This window comes from Staurois parvus, unplaced genomic scaffold (assembly GCF_062004578.1).
Source record: "Staurois parvus isolate SC_StPar_1 unplaced genomic scaffold, SC_StPar_1.0 ptg001686l, whole genome shotgun sequence".
Lineage (NCBI taxonomy): Eukaryota > Metazoa > Chordata > Amphibia > Anura > Ranidae > Staurois > Staurois parvus.
The window spans coordinates 214,326-231,533 of NW_028319482.1; the positions used below are offsets into that span (position 1 = coordinate 214,326).

Sequence of the window (17,208 nt, forward strand, 5' to 3'; positions counted from 1 at the left end):
TGTCATGTTTGGTTTTTATTTACTCGGCATATTATCTTTTATATTTTAACAAACAATTGCCCAATATATTGTGTATTTGTGCAATAAAATTAAAAAAAGTGGGGGTTTTTTGCGTTTAAAAAAACTGCTGCGCAGGTACTCACCATTTTATTCTCTAGGGCATTTGCTTTAAAAAATATATGTTTGGGGGTTCAAAGTAATTTTCTAATGAAAAATACAGATTTTTTTTCATGTGAACAAAGTGTCAGAAAAGGCTAGGTCTTCAAGTGGTTAGAAGAGTTAAAGCCTAATGGTGTGTAAATTTCCTATTTCACTTCCTCACTACCTATCACAGTTTCAAATGCTCTGAAATTCCAGGATAGCACAATTTCCCCCCTCCCCCCCCCAAATGACCCCTTTTTGCAAAGTAGACACCCCAAACTATTTGAGCGGCATGTTGAGTCAATACCACAAGTTTTTGGAATTTTTTTTTTTATGCACAGAGTTCTCACTTAAATTATATATTGCTCACACATGCCATGGGTATATGTGGAATTACACCCCAAAATACATTATACTTCTCCCAAGTATGGGGATACCCCATGTGGAAGACTTTTTGGGATCCTGGATGTATACATGAGCCCGAAACCCAATGACCCCTTTGAAAGCCTGAAAGTAAGCAATTTCCTCATTTCACTTCCTCACTACCTATCACAGATTCAGAGGCCCTGAAATTTCAGGTTAGCACAAACCGCCTCCCCCCAAATGACCCCTGTTTGGAAAGTAGACATTCCAGACTATTTGCTGAGAAACATGTTGAGTCAATGGAATACTTTCTCACATTCCTGCTCACACATGCCATGGGTATATGTGGAGTTACTCCCTAAAATACATTCTGCTACTTCTCCCGAGTATGAGCCCCTCATGTTAACCCCATCCTGCCCAATGCCAATAGTGTCACTGGGGATGTTGGTTCCCCCCAGTGTCAGAATGCCGCTGCAGTTGCTGAACGCCGCCATTACTAGTAAAAAAAATGATAAGTTCCAGCATCTATACCGCCATTTGTAAACGCTATAACTTTCACGTAAACCATTTAATTTACACGTATAGGGATTTTTTATTTTTTTTTTTTTTTAGCAAAGACGTAGCAGAATACATTTTTGCCTAAATCTATGAATAAATTATATTTTTATAAAAATGTTTTTACTGTACATGTTTAATGGCAAAAATTCTAAAATATTGTTTCTCAAAATTTTCGGTATTTTTTTTTATAGCGCAAAAAATAAAAAAACAAAAAACACTCAGGTGATCAAATACCACCAAAAGAAAGTTCAATTTGTGGGAAAAAAAAAGGACGTAAATTTAATTTGGGTGCAGCGTTGCATGACCGCACAATTATCAGTTAAAATAATGCAGCACTGTAACGCAAACAATGGCCTGGTCAGGAAGGGGGGTAAATCCTCATGAGGGCAAGGGGTTAAAAAAAATTCTACCCACTTATCGATAATTTTACCTTCTTTATTTGGGAGCACTTGGGGTTGCAAGGAAACTGTCTCCTTTTTTCCTTTTTGGAGCTGCCATTCCATGCGCATTGTTACCCCCTGCAAGTTTAACTGAAATTTCCCACAGTAGCCAGATGTGACTGCAGATGCTTTTGTACAGAAGACTGAGCTTGTAGATACACTTTTGCTCAGCAGCAGTATATTCTGTGGAATTCCACAACAGAAGGATATTAGAACACTTTGCCCCTGTTGGCAACATACCAAGGACAGTACAGACTGAGTTTTCAATTGGTAATTCCCGGCATGCTGAAACATACTCCCATCTCTATCACCTCTGAGCCGCACTTCCATTCAAGCTTTTACTCTCAGCGACACACCCACCCACCGGTTCCTAGGGGAGATGGCTTTTTCTCAACTGATAACTGTTGACTTTCCCAATCATCTTCCAGAAGATTTTTCACTCTAAACTTTTCATTGTTGCTGCTTTAGGCAATCATCCAGTCGATTGCGCAAAACTACCAGTAGATGGGCCATTGACTACACACAGCAACTTTCTCAAAGGCAAACAGGAAATCTTTGATATCATCTGTATGCAACATTGGTTTCATAAAATCAGCTGGTCTAATTTCACCCATATTGGTACAGACAACCACATTTGCCTCATCGCTTATCAGCCTTTTGGCTAAGATCAAGTGTAGTATTAGTTAATATCAGTTTCCATTAGGGAGGGTCCGTTGCCATTCTGGCTTTATGTTAGGAATGGTTGGCCATACAATATCCCTGCTGGTATTGTGGGGACTTTGAAGGCTAGTACCGGCTGGAGCAGAAACCGGGGCACCCACAGATGTGGGGTATGGTAAGAGTAACTTGAGTTACCTGAGTAACTCCCCTGGGAAGAATGGAGGTGCCCAGTGCCACCTGATTTGAATGGGTCTACCCTGTCAGACCGCTTCAAAGGGGTCTGACAGGGGTCTACCCTGTCAGCACTTAGCGAAAAGGCCTAGCCCAAAGAGGCTAAGTCTGGGGCGATTGTTTTAGCTAGCAGGCTTCAGGGCTTAGCACTAGCACAGGCAATATGAATTTATTTTTTCACTCATGTTTTTGCCACCCTGCACTTTTGTCTGTGTCTTTTTCACTGGTGTAGAGGCTGGGAGTCCTTGGGCCTACCTTGAAGTCTAGGGGGAGGATGTGTGGCTATTACGTTCCTTCCACCCCTCAACCGGGGGTCTCTTTTGGGAGAGCCCCTCGCCTAGTACTCTTTGGTTGGCTTCGGATGACCATGAGGAGAGGGGTCCCCCAGGCCTTTTGGCTAGGTGTACCATGTTTGAGCTTTGCCCCTGTCAGGAGCTTTGCACCCCGGGGATTCAGGGTAAGATCCTACCCCTTTCCGGGGTGGACAAATGGCGCTCCCTTAAGTGCACTTTTTTTGGTGTGTGGTTCACTTGCCTTTTTTGTACAGTTATGGTTGTTTTTTTTTTTGTTTTTTTTTTGTTCACCGCGATTAAAAAAAGGAGCAAATTTGCCTCAGGCTTCTGGACAGTAACTTATTCTTTCACAGCCCTAAAAGCTGACTTTCCACTCTGGCACAGCATCCCAACTTTTTTGGAATTGAGGTTGTAGCAAAATATGAGCCTGATGGTTACTGATTACTGTTTGGCACTTCAAAGGGATAAATTCCCATCTGAAGAGAGCCTTTGTGAATGGTCACACTTTGGTGGCAAACATACCCACATAATACGCTTGTGTACTATACATATTTTGGACTCATAGAGGTAGACCGCACCCATAATAGTCTACTTTTAATAATTATCTGTGTCCATTAACAAAAAATGTATTGGTATACATTTGGTCGTAGATAGTAATGTTGGTTTATGTTCTTTTTCCATACAGTAATTTTCCATTGTTTTTCAGACTCGCGCCTAAATGTGTGTATGTACTTTGTGCCTTTTTGTCAGTAGCAGGCTATGTGTAATTGTTATTAAAACTATAAATTTTCCAAACATTTGTAGTATTGCTTTATGATGCAAGAAAAAATCAAATATTTTAATTCTGCAGGACTCTGGCTTTCAGAAAATATATTGCTTAAAGTGTCTGCTGCTGCCCCCACAGCCCCCCCTAATACTTATCTGAGCCAGATCTCAATCTAGCACTGTGCACGGGAGCCTTGGCTCTCCCGGGTCTCTCTCACCTTATTGGCTGAGACACAGCAGCGGGAGCCATTGGCTTCCACTGCTATCAATCACAGCCAGTGGGGAGCAAGCAGAGGGAGGGGTTGAGCCACACTGTGTGTGTGTCTTCTTGACACAGAGTGTAGATATGGAGCGAGCACGCACAAGTGCCCTTAGAGCAAGCAACTTGCTCTGGGGGCACTCAGCATGGGGGAGGGGCCAGGAGCGCCAACAGGGGACCCAAGATGAGGAGGGTCGGGGCTGCTCTGTATGAACCATTAAATAGAGGAGGTACATATGAGATTTATTTTTTTATAAACCTGAGCCTTTAATATCACTTTTAATGTAGACCTATGTATGTACTGTTTTTTTTTTTTTAAGAACTGGCTTGGCCACCAGGTATATAAAACAAAAAGTACAGTACCACAGCAATGATATAAAGCTTATCCTGTATTAAATGCCATCAAACAAGGCATTGCAATTAATCTTGATATTCAATCAGTCCTTGGAAACAAGAGTTTTACTTTTTCATCATTTGAGCGGTCAGAACAGTGGTTTCTATGGGTAATTGCATTTTGCACATATAAAATTCTCATGGTGTTCTCCTTTCTTAGGCTCACACTATTTTCTCATTGCTTGGAATGGACCATGCATATGTCACCTCTATTGGGAGACTGATTGGGATGGTAACATTAAGAGAGGTAAGTGCCATTAAGAAGAAATGTAAGAGAGAAGACATGTTTATAGCACTGATAAGAATTGAATCCTGTGACAGACTAAACAAGCATTTCTCAACCTTTTTTCATACCAGATCTGAAACGACCCCGGTTAAAATGTAAAAAAACATAAATGTTACAATGAATGCAATGATGCACACAACCACCGTGATGAAATGAAAGTATACATGATCATTTGCCTTGTAAAACAACCCATTCAGTTTAAAATAGAAATGTAAGGCACAATGTTTGTGTGTATGTGTGTGTGTACACACACACACATTGTATATACCTACATTTTTTTTTCTTCATTTATAAGTGATCACATGACCTCTCTTCTCAGCTGCATATGGAACGTTGAGGGGTGGAGGGTGGGCGACCAGAGAAACAGGACACTGATCTTCCCAGAGAGGAGTTGTGTAGGCGGCTGTCAGCAGAAGTCTGACCACTGGAGTACAGCCAGGTAGAATACAAAGAAAAAACTGACCACGCTGGTCAGTTGGATGTGCTTCCATGTGTTGGCATTGTCAGTTTGAAGAAGGAAAGCTGGCATGATCACCAAGTATTTCACACAAAGGAAACAATGCAAAGAATACATCAGAAGTATGAAATATTTGGGTGACATATACTTCAAGTTCACATCAGATTTCCCCGGATCACATCCAAGGTCCTCCTTTTGTGTCCGAGTCCTGAGGCCCCCTACCGCATCTGGTTTCTCCCATCACTTTACATTTTCCTTTTTATGTCACAGTCGCCCAATCACATCAGAAGTTCCTCCTTCTCATTAGAATCCTCCCACTACATCAGAGTCCTCATCACATTAAGTGCCCCCCCCCCCCATCACAGAATCTTTAAATTCCCTGACTGAACCAAATCCTCTGTCCTTTGTGTCTCACATGTTTCCCCTCCCAAACGCTGCAGTGATAATGCATTTCATTCATCATGGCCTACATGAGTGTAGCAACTCTGCTCTAAATCCAGGAGCCATACCATTGCAAGAAGTTGCAATAGGCAGACTTCACTGACAGGTGACACAGGTTGTTGTGGGACTTCACAGGGGGCTACGAGAAAGCTGTCAATACATATGCACTTATACTTAGGCTAACTGTAACACACATTTTTTTTATTGGAAGGTCATAGTTCTACTCTAGGAAGTCATTTTTAACTTTGTACATTTTTGTGTGTTTTTAAACGCATGTTTATGCCTCTATTTTGTTGGGGAGAGTTAAGCACTTTAGGTGAGAGAGAGAAATATTGAGAAAATGAATTTTTCATAGTGCATATTTATCTAAATGACCAACTTCCAGATACATGCATTTTTTTTTAAATTTATTTCAACAGGCCTGCTTAATGCTTTCCATTGCACAAAAATACTACATCCCAATTTTTTTTCTTTTTAGTATGCTTTGCTGCAGTACATAGCTGTGAACTAGCAATATAATAATGATTGGGATTTTTTCATACAGTACATAACACAGGAACTGATTCTAGACTGTTGGTTATATGCCACTATCATCTGGTGACTGGACACTGGTAAAAGCTTCCCTTGTTGCGCCCCCTAATGTTTCCTATAACTCCACCCACACTGTGAGGATTAAGTTTTTGCTAGTGTCTCTTAAGTGATGAATGCCTTCTCCTTTTAGAGAATTTCCTTCTATTCTTCATTAGATGTAATTCCTTAGACTAACACTTCTGTCAAGATCTAACTGCTTACTGTCTCAATGGCTTTTTAGCAATTTCCCAATTTGGAGACCCTCGTGCACACCTTGAGAACTGTACTCTCACCTCACTGCCACTGGCCTGGCCTGTAATTTTTGCTTTGGCCATAGGATCCTGTGTTAGGCATTCAGCTTGGACTGTGGCACAACAGGTGTAGTTAGCCGGCAGGGTGCTATAGTTATCCAAGGTTGTGATCCACTTTTATGGCACCCAGACACTGAAGATACCTCTTAGGGTATGACTGCCATGATAGGCGAAACCTGGACCCTGATCGGAACCAGCAACGTGGAACGTTAAGATAGTGTTTCCCTGTACCCTTTTTACATATAAGTTCCTGGTTTACATGTCTTGATGACTCTTTAGCATACACTACATCCTTATCCTACAACACATACCGCAATGCTTTGCACACAAGCGGCTCTTGCACTCTTGTTGTTTTTTCCCTAACTTTATTGTCTCTCTTGTTATATCATTATCCTATTCAGATTTGGAATTTATATCCACCTTCCAACCATTGCTACTGAGGTATTCCATTAGACTTTGAACTGTGCACTTTTAGCCACCATTATTTTGGCAACAACACAAGAGGGTTTGCACAAGGGGTGTTTTAATTTTAAATTATACCACTAAGGATTAATAATTATTTATTTATTTGGATTATGTATTATTAATTAGTATAGATGTTCATATTATATACGTTTGAAGGGGAGAGTATTGTAAACACATTTGAGTAGTGGAGCGCGACACATCTAATATTTTATTTGCCTCACCCCCTATTGCCCGAATCCGAAAGGAAACAGCCTTTGGATATTGGTTATTATCTGGATTGCCGCATGTCCGTTCCATGAGTATCTTGCAGAAGAACCTCACTTAGCAATGGAGGATTACGGGTACTTGGGAGTGGGAACACTGAGACCCTGAGAAAACTTTCAAGGGGTTAGTAGTTCCCTAGCTCGGGAGCAAGATCTAATATTGACACCTCTGTAACCCAATGACTCAAGTTCCCTTTATTATAATTCTACCCGAAAAACAGATTTGCTGGACAAATTCACAAACCAAAGGGAATGCAGACTCTTTTGTGGAGGCACCTTGGGATTTCTCTTCACCACTATTTACAGAAATTAATAATTTACCTTCTTTACCTTCTCACCATATGTTGGTTACTCTGGATTCATTGATCAAGGCAATGCTTTCTACTCTCTGGATAGATACGCCTATACAGCCCCCATATGCTCAAAGAAACCTTCTGTGGAAAATCCTTTCCTACTCTAGGCCTTGTACAATGATTAATAATTCAGTTGAGAGACATTTAGAAACTCTTCTAAAAACCTCCTTTGCACTAGAAGGTCCTACCTTACACCAGGCTATTGTCACCTTAGCAGTAGCCTAAACTATGGCTGCTTGGGTTGGATAAATTAACTTTTTCCTGAGGTAAGTAATCTGAATCTTTATTCAAAGTTACAACTTTGACCTTTGGCCCTAATATTCTGTGTAAATGCCATGGAGAACCTGATCCATCAGATCTCCAGAATGTCTTTATTTTCATCATACTGTATGCCAGTGGGGGAAAAAAGGTTCATGTGTATTGCACTAACCTCAGCGCTTAATAAGAGATTATGATTAAGCGCTGCGCCGGTGTGTAAACTGGGCCAGCACACACGCAGAAGGATTGTTGAGTGTGGGATTGGTGAGCCTACCTTGAGCAGCATTACCTTCTCTTTTTCTTCTAGTGCAAGCTTTTTTTGGCTATTCCCTCAATGAACACATTGAGGCAGCTACCAGTTGGAGAGGGTCCATACCCCATTATTCAGTTTCACAGTTCCCTCTGGAATATGTCTCCCCTGCCATATGGATTACATCTATTCGCTCCCTCAGGCACACTTATCTACTGCGGGTCCCTTCCAGTCATGGCAAATCTTCCCTCTTTAAGCCCACCAAATCTGCTAAAAATCTTTCCTCATGTTACAGGTTCTACCCCTGCTTATGGAGGTGATGGGGTAGTCTACTAACACTGACCCCCAACTTAGAAAAGAGTCTAAAAAAAAATCTTCTTTCTCTCTACCTTTTAAAGGAGGTGCACAAAATTGCTGTACTCTCCTTCTCTTTCTTTTTCTTGGCCATTTATATTAACTTAGGAAAAGAACAGGATTTTCTGTAACCCCATTCTAACTTATCACTACAATGGGTGTTAGTCTCCTTTCCTACTCCAAAAGGATTTAAAGTGGTATTAAACCCAAAATCCAAAAATATTATATTGTAGCTTACCAATCTTTAGATGTGGTGGCTACATATTTTTTTCCCCTCTGTTTTCACCTGTGATCTGGCCAGTAACACACCCTCCTGTATTAGTGAGACACCACTCTGGACGAAGGAGAACAGGACATAGCAGACCGCAGCATTGTCATTCAGAGGGTGATGGAAAGGGTACATATATTAGCGGATTTGACTACAATAACAAATTGAAGCCAAACTCCAGCTAATACTTGATAATCCGTTCCAGCAAACAATTTTTTCCTTTTTGGGATAAAGGTTTTACATGAATACATAAAAGATGAGATCTCCTCATATGATCCAAATCTCCTCCCTGGTTCCATCAGCAACGGTACCTTTATCTCAAGCTCCTCTTCCACTTGGGGACTGGGTAGGCTGGAGGCTGGTGGTCTTGCTTCCATGTTTCTTGCTGTCCCTTGAAACCTTAATTTTCCTGACAGCCAGCATGATGTCTCGCCTTCCGTTTCCTTAGGAGTTAGGGGTCAGGCATGATATCTATGGATGTATGGCTTGCCCCTCTTTTGTCTTTCATTCCTTGCTAGGATTCTGCTCTACTCCGTGTCTGGGTGGTCATTGCCTTCCTTTTTTTTCACAAGGCTTTCACCATCTGGGAACAAGTCCCTCTTTCCTTACCGGAGCCCATGCCCCCATTGAAATTGGATTCTGAGGACTGTACAAGACCTAGAGCCTGAACTAGCTTGAGCCTGAAAATGTTGTTTCACTTTCTCTTAAACTATGGTTGTTAGGTGGCTGTTGAGTCTCTGCAGGTTCTCCAGCAGCTAAATGGTTTTACTGTTAACAGTGTGTTTTGGGCCTGTTTTTTTTTTTTTTCTGTGACCCTGTTAGTGCTGCTTAGCTGTATTGTTGCTTACACCTCAGTTCTTGCTCTTGGACGTCCTGTTGTCTAAAAATTAATTCCTTTGTCCTGTACTGTACAGTAGAGTTAAGAGGAATTTCGACATACTTCTAAATTTTATATCTTACAATACAGTACAGCACATAGGTCCTTCCCCTCTCTTTTCTGTGATCTCTTTATTGCTCGCTAACAAAACTAGAGCCTCATGGAGTGGGCAGGGTTATATGAGGAACATTAGGCAGCAGACCCAGTGCAGCTTTGCCAGTATCCAATCACCTGAAGTTAGCAGCATATAATCCATAGCCTTTGAATCGATTTCTGTGTACTGTACTCCAAAATACAGAATATATGGATACGTCCGACTTTGTCTTTTTCATATCGCTAGACTGCAGGAATACAGACAAGTGTGAACAAGCCCTTTGATTAAATCTTTTTATTTCAGCTCCGTAAAGCCATAGAAGGCTCAGTGACTCAGAAGGGCGCAAAAGTACGTCCTCCCTTGGCCAGTTTTCGGGACAGCTTCACAAGTAGCAGTGAGACAGAGACTGCCAATGTCAGCAGACTATGGGAAAGAAGTCGACGGCACCTTCTACCCCGTGAGTCCAGCCCATCTGACAGTGAAGACAAGTGAGCTGGATGTCAACTCTTCACCATCCTGCACCTGGAGGATTATGGGACATAAGTACTGTCACCTGTGTCATAAAGAGTAATGCACAGATGAACATTTATATCAGCGTCTTCCGTGCCAGCTCCTGGAAAACACAAGTTGTACTATTTGTGACCTCTTTTGGCCTTCAATCCAGAAGTGCCCTATAACTTCTCAATGAAGCAGACACCCAGCTTGTGATAATCACATGACTGGGTGCTATCCAGGACAGATCTGGTAACAGTGGCTGGACAAAAATGGATCTACTATAAACCAGTAGCCATGTGTTTTATATAACCACCTGATGTATGCTGGAAATGGGGGTTTAACAATGCCACTAATTTTATATGCAATTTTAACTAAATTAATGTAATTTATGAAACTCAAAGTTCTAACAAAAGAGCCTAGGTAGCTGCTTTAAGATACAGCACAACTAACCAATGCCCCAGTGACAAAGGTTATAGCGGTCCTGTTAAGGCATGCAAATTATAGACTATTTTCCAAACCTGAGAAAAAAATATTTTTGACTGCTCTAAAAAAATTTAATTATAGCAAGTGTTAGCTATTTTTCTGTATAGAACAAGAAGGATATTTGCCACTATGAAATTCTAGGTAGATCTCAGGTACACTACAGTTAAGAAAATAAAATGGTATTATAGAAACACAAAGCACTGCCAAGCTGCCAAATCTCCTTTGCCAAACTGTGTAATCTTCTGAGGCAGCAAAAATGTTTAGGTTCACCTGCACAATTTCCAGAATATAGTGACACTAGAGACATTCATCTCTGTTTTAGGAGAATAGTCTCTTTATGTAATGAAGTCTGGAAAATTTGATAATGTCCCCTCTCTGAGAGTAGTTTGTTTTTAGGTGTATGATTACAAGGTACTTTTAGCTTGCTGGTTATCCATTGTAGTCTTCCATCAATTTTGTTTTGTTAATCATTTTCTGTATTTCTTACTTGGAGTTAATTAATAGAAATGCCCACCTTCATTTAACATTAAATAACAATTCATTGCTTATTCTAACATTTTACATAGTGACCTCACTGTTTGTTTATACACTACTGTTCTGGCAGATATGCCTGTTTGTGTAGACAACTAGAGAATTTCTGTTTAGTTTGGTGAATATAGATACATCCTTTTAAGTATAGTACCAGCCAAAATATTTCTAATTTTCCATAAAGTGGGGCAAGTTAGAATCTCTGTAAGGACTGTATTGCTATCTGCATTCCCGCTGTGTAGATTGTCCCTTACTTCCTGTTGTGTCTCTGGGACAGCAAGTACAGGGAATCTCTCTAACAGGGTCATGTTCCGCAGTGAAAGCACTTTTACTCATAGAGAGAGTGATCAGATTTATGTTACTACCTGTGTGCCCATTTGCAAGACAGTAGAAATTTCCCAGTGGGGACACTGGCAGCAATGAAAACCTGGCACAAGTTCTATCCCTTTCCCACTCAATCCTCAATCTAAAACTAATACTTATAGTTGGACCTATTGGTAATAATCTTTCTAAGAATCTTTATGGGCAGCTACCTGAGATGATTGCGTCCTCCTTCTACGAGAAACACAAAAACTAAAACTATTAAGAGCCACACCTCACCTCTGTCCCTCGGTGATAGAAGCTGCCATCAGTATGGCACATGATTGGAAGAATTGATCTTGTTCTATAAACATATTCTAACAAACATTATTTTATAGCGTCTATGTAATTCCTTTTCTTTGGGATTATCAGGGTTTTCAAATACGTAGGTAGAAAGACCTCCTGTAATCTGTGAAATGTAGATACTACCTAATGTAAATACATATGGTCTGTTCACAAAATAGACTTGTTTTACATTATCAACACATAGGGATTTTTAATGGAGAAGGTTTAGAGATCCCCTATCTTTCTGGCTTGAATTATAAGTGAAAAGAAAGTAATTTATTTGGCACATTGGCCGGGTTGAGTCTCTAAAAATGGAAGAAAAAAAAAATTCTTCAAATGTCAGATCCCAGGGAGATACAGCTTCTTAGCAATGAGTGTACAGAGTGTCCTAGCTAGGAGGAAGTGTCTATTACATAAGTCACTAGTTAGTTAATGCAGATATACAGATGAAGTAGCTACTTACTCCTGAATACCCAAAGCTAGTCCTTTCTCGACACCTGCCTGTTGAAATTTCAGGATGCTAGGGATATCGACCTGATGGTACCCCAACTTGGAAAACCAACTACAAAATACTTTCCAAGTTTTACCATAAATCTTACAAGTGATCATTTTGTGGTAATTGCGCTGTCGGAACTTTCTTTGGTTTTAGGAATTCTCTACTCAGGATCCACGCTGTTAAGCTGAACTATTGAGGATTCAAATGCCATTATAGGCCTTGATTATCAACAAAGATAATAAAACTGGGAACTATGATCTCTTTGGCCCTTATGGGACCATGGTAATTATCCTTCTTCTGTGTGTAAATTATTTTATTCACTAAGGAGAGAATCAACAGAGGGAGAAATGTGTAAGGTAGCTTGAAGTTCCATTCCTGTAACAGGGCAAAGAGGATCCCGGTTTTCACTTTCAATAGGTTTTTATGGAAAAGTTTTCAATGTACAGACTATAGGAAGAAACATTATGTAGAGATAAGCAGATTACTACAGATTGCAAAAATGATTGCCATAAATGGTAGCCTGTGCATTAATACAGTAGACATCTTTAAAGATTGAAGTAGCAACCAGCAGGAGAGTGGTCCATATGCATCACACCAAAAATTGAACTAATGGTGGACCATAAGAGAAGATCCCTGGTTTAAAGATAGGGAAAATGGTCCTTTCACTTTCCTGTTTCTGGAATCAGAGAGATCTATGTCTGGAAGCCCCCACTTTGACATAATCTGCAAAAATACTCCTAAATTTAATTACCAATATACCTGGTGATTTTTATGTTGAATAAATCTGCTAGTGAGTTAAGTGTACCTTTTTAAAATAGATGTCTGAGAAGAATTTTATGGTTGGCTTAGTCCATTTCTAAAAAAAATTAATTGTTGGTGGACCTAATGGCCCCCTATGAATTTATATAAACCACCAGTAGGTCCTTGAAATTGGAGAATTCTTCTGTCAAAATCTGAATCCCAGGGCACTTGAGCATGTAGGGGCATGGCATGAGCACCCCAGTCCCAAGCGCTTCCATCAGACGTAATATTGAATTAATATCTCTAGACCTAAGGCCTCCCTTGCTAAATTGCTCACATCTTCTCACCGTGCTTGGCTCTGAACCACCTTGGGGGTAAGTGGAGTTCAGAAATCTAATGAGCTCTGTTTGTGATCCCAAGATATTGAGAGATCTCGCTGTAAATTTCTGCAGTGAAGTGAAATGAAGAGCCATCGTGACTGCTGTTATGGGTAATTTTATGAGGCCTAACAAATCAATTACTGGATCTAGGGTCAGTGAAGGAGTTGCTTTTACTTCTGTTATGCAGATATCTTTTGTACAACGTAGGCTGGCCATGCAATGTTAGGTTTTTTTTGTTGTGGTTGTTCAGTCTACTAGCTAATAGATATCTTTACCCAAAAAAATGAGGTGGATGGGGAAATACTCCCTGCCAATTGTATTTTGACAGCTGCACCCACCGCTGTCAGAATACATAGGTCAGTGGCTGCAGCTGCTGATTATTTCCTACCAGGGGCGGACTGACCATTTCAGTACTCTGGCACTGCACTGGGTGTGCTTTGATTGTGGGCAAGGACACAGGGGCCCCATGATCCCCTATTGCCCGGGGACCCCATGAGTTGTGAGTCCACCCCTGTTTCCTACACATCCCTTTGACAGAGGTCTTTTATACAATCAACTTCTACCAAGCAGGGGAGCTCAGTCCTGCTGGGCAAGCCAAATTTTGATCAGTGTATGGCCAGCTTAGGTCTTTTAGGTAACCTCCCAAAAATGGATTGGGAGATAATCAAACAAGATTTTCCTAGGTTCACTATACAACCTAATGATATAGTGCAATGATTTTGAGTCAATTGGAGATTTCGGGGAAAACAAAGATCAGAATATCGGGCAGATATGGTATTAAGCCAGCCTTAGATGGATCAAAATTTGTCTGGTTCAGCTGGGACCAGCTGAAGTTTTATCAGTGTATGGGTAAAGAAGTTGTGCAGAAGTCGACCTACCAATCAACCTCTGTACAACCACCTTGTCAGATTTTCCCTGCTTAGTCAGCAACGCTGGCTATAGCTGGCAGCACTGATCAGTGTATTCTGATGGCAGGGAAGTCTCCCTGCTGTCAGAATACAATACCTCAGCAGGGAGGATTCTGCACTTTATCTGGATGGGGGAATCAAGTTTTTTTTCTTTTCCCGTTCGAGCCCTCTATTCGAATGGAAAAAAAAATTACGCATCTATGGGCTATCTTAGTGGGATTTCGTGAAGACAAACCGCACCATGGCCTTTACCATAATCTTCGTAAATATCTGGGGCCAAAAAAAAGTGCTGAACTTCCAGCTTCTCAGAACCTCTAGACAATGAACTGTAAACCTTAGAAATTTATGCTGCAGTGGGTGGATGGGTATGTGTAAGTGTGCATCCCGACGATCTATCAAGATTACGAATATCGCTTTCAAAAAAATATTAATGACAGATTACATACTTTCCATTCAAAAACTTCTTTTAAACAAGAAACTTTATTGACAACCTCAACATTTATTATCATGTAGTGTTTCCCAGATGGCTTTTGTACCAGGAAAACATGAGTAAAATTTCCAGGTGTTGAACAGGTACTGGTAATGACATCCTGTATTGCCAGACATATTAGTTATCTGTTTGGGGTAATTCCTGAAATTGCAAAAGGTAACCTTTTGATGTTTAGTAAAAAGGGCATTTGAAAGCCCTGTCGCCAGGGAAAAAATTCAGAAGCCCCGCCCCCACATATCTTTGCTTTTCTTTGGGGGTTTTGCAGAATTTAGCATGAGTCTTCTTTAGGATTTGTGTTATTGAATGCCCACTTCCTGTTATCCTGGTTCAGTGCAACTACAGATTTTCAGAGCAACTGAAAAATGTTCACTGATTAGAGTTAGAGACAAAACAACAACAACACTGGCCTTAAATAACTGAAAAGGTGAAAACCCTGTAGAGGACAACTGCTCTAAAATATTATATATATGGCAACAGGTATACATGAACATCTGTGTTGGAACTACAATTTCTGCCAATCCTCATTTAGCTCAAGTGATGCCAGAGTTGTCGGCACCCCTTGCCAGAGGACAAACCAGACTTAACCACCTGTATTCAGGCCTAAGTAGGGCATATGCCTCCAAGACTTGTCCCCAAACCGCACCAGGAGGTCTTGTGGCTTAAAATTTAGGGAAACCCCTCCAGATACCACAGGAGAGAAAGGGGTACCACAGTTTGAGAGGGGCACCACTAAAAACTATACAACGGATCAAGAAAAAACATTACTTCACATCCTGGAGGCTAGGAAACAGTGTAGGGTTGTGCTTTCCCTCTTTTTGGTTTTATGTTTCTAATAGAAGGGACAGCCAGTCATCTTTCAGGGAGCTGCTCTGAAAGATGATTGGGGAAATACATGTTTGATTGGAGTTTTCTTTTCCAAAAAATTAATTCAAAAATCAGTTTCAAAAAAATTATTTTAAAAGTAGAAGTTTGTGACAAGAAGCAGGTGTTATCCCTCACTAGCACAACAGAAATGCCTGGAATATCCCTTATGCATTTTGTACTGTATAACTGCTTTGTATTTTAAAGTGTATTTGAAAAAACATTAACAGGAATAGGAGAATCTAAGTAATCATTATGGGCAACAGGTATACTTTTCATTGACACTTTCCTGTGTGAAACAATCTTGTTTATAGAATATTGGTGAAAATTAATACAATGGACAAAATGGAAAAACTGCAGTCAAAGAATAATAAAATTAATGAAAAGAACGTATTTATAGAACTGCTGCATGTCTGACATGACACAACTGTGCAGTTTCCCATCGTCCGTGTAAATGTAAAACTACTAATGTAGAGGACAACTGCTATATAGAAAAAAAACTGAGTATGTCAAAAGGTATACATGTCTGTATGTGTTAGTATTTTTGGTATTTCTTCTAACGGGATGCAGAAACTGCAGCTTTCCTCATTACTATGCTGAAAGTGTACCAGCTGAATAGATTGAACACAGGCACTCCCATTTAGGAATCAGTCTTTCAAGGACAAGTTGAACAAACAGCTACAGGTAGGACTCTGCTACCAAGTCTGTTAAAAGAGAAGTTTGGCTTCCCCCCCTAATTATACTTACCTAGATGGATGCAGCATCCGTCCCCCGCCGCCTCTTAATGTGAGAACTCAGTGATCACATGATCATTGAGTTCTCACAGCCGTTTTGAGCAGAGAGCGGTGCTGTCTGCTCTAGCACCCCCCCCCCCGTGCTCACTGGAGCACTGAGCTGTGGAGGGGACGAGAGCGGCTGGTTCAGGCTGTCAGCAGATCTCTGAGAGGCTGAGCCAGGTGCTGTTCCAGATTTTGGGGTGGATCCCGACTTTAACCATTTCAATACCGGGCAGTTTTACCCCCTTCCTGCCCAGGCCATTTTTCAGGTTTCAGCGCTCTCACACTTTGAATGACAATTGCACGGTCATACAACATTGTACCCAAACTAAAATTTTATCATTTTCTTCACACAACTAGAGCTTTCTTTTGGTGGTATTTAATCACCACTGGGATTTTAATTTTTTGCTAAATTAACAAAAAAAGACTGAAAATTTTGGAAAAAAAACACGGTTTTCTTTGTTTCTGTTATAAAAGTTTGCAAATGAATAATTGTTCTTCATAAATTTAGACCAAAATGTATTCTACTACATGTCTTTGGTGAAAATAACCCAAATTAGGATGTATTATTTAGTTTGTAGGAAAGTTATAGAGTTCACAAACTATGGTATAGATCTGAAAATTGATCAATCCTGAAGTACTGACGGCCAATCTAATTTCTTGAGGTCCAAGAATGTCAGAACAGTACAGATATCCTCCAAATGACCACTTTTTGCAAAGTAGACAGTCTGACATACTTCATAAGAGGCATGGCGAGTTTTTTGAAGTTGTACTTTTTTGTCCAAATTTTTCGGAAAATTTAAAAATTAAAAAAATTATTTTCACTATTTTTTTTTTACATACTGTCACCAGTGCAGTACAGCATCATCATATAACTGGCATGGTGGTGATCAGGGACACTGACTGGTGACAGTATGAAACAAAATATATATAATTTTTTTTATTTTTAACTTTTTTGTACATTTTTAAGATTTGTTTTTCATATTTCACTATGACCAAAGTAGTACAATGTTACCATAGTAACATTGTACTACTTCGGGGAAGTGATCAGTATT

General features: G+C 40.3%; 1 protein-coding gene across 2 annotated transcripts in view; it reads left to right on the forward strand.

Annotated features, from left to right (window-relative positions):
- The window catches only part of LOC149434759 (chloride channel protein 2-like), a 224,962-nt gene extending 209,192 nt beyond the window's left edge, over positions 1 to 15,770 (forward strand). For both annotated transcript variants that reach the window (XM_089663427.1, XM_089663428.1), the window contains 2 exons: positions 4,264 to 4,350; positions 9,654 to 15,770. In XM_089663427.1, the coding sequence (XP_089519553.1) occupies positions 4,264 to 4,350; positions 9,654 to 9,842 (276 nt within the window). In that variant the 3' untranslated portion in view covers positions 9,843 to 15,770. The remainder of the gene's footprint in view (positions 1 to 4,263; positions 4,351 to 9,653) is intronic.
- The last annotated feature ends 1,438 nt before the right edge of the window (positions 15,771 to 17,208 follow it).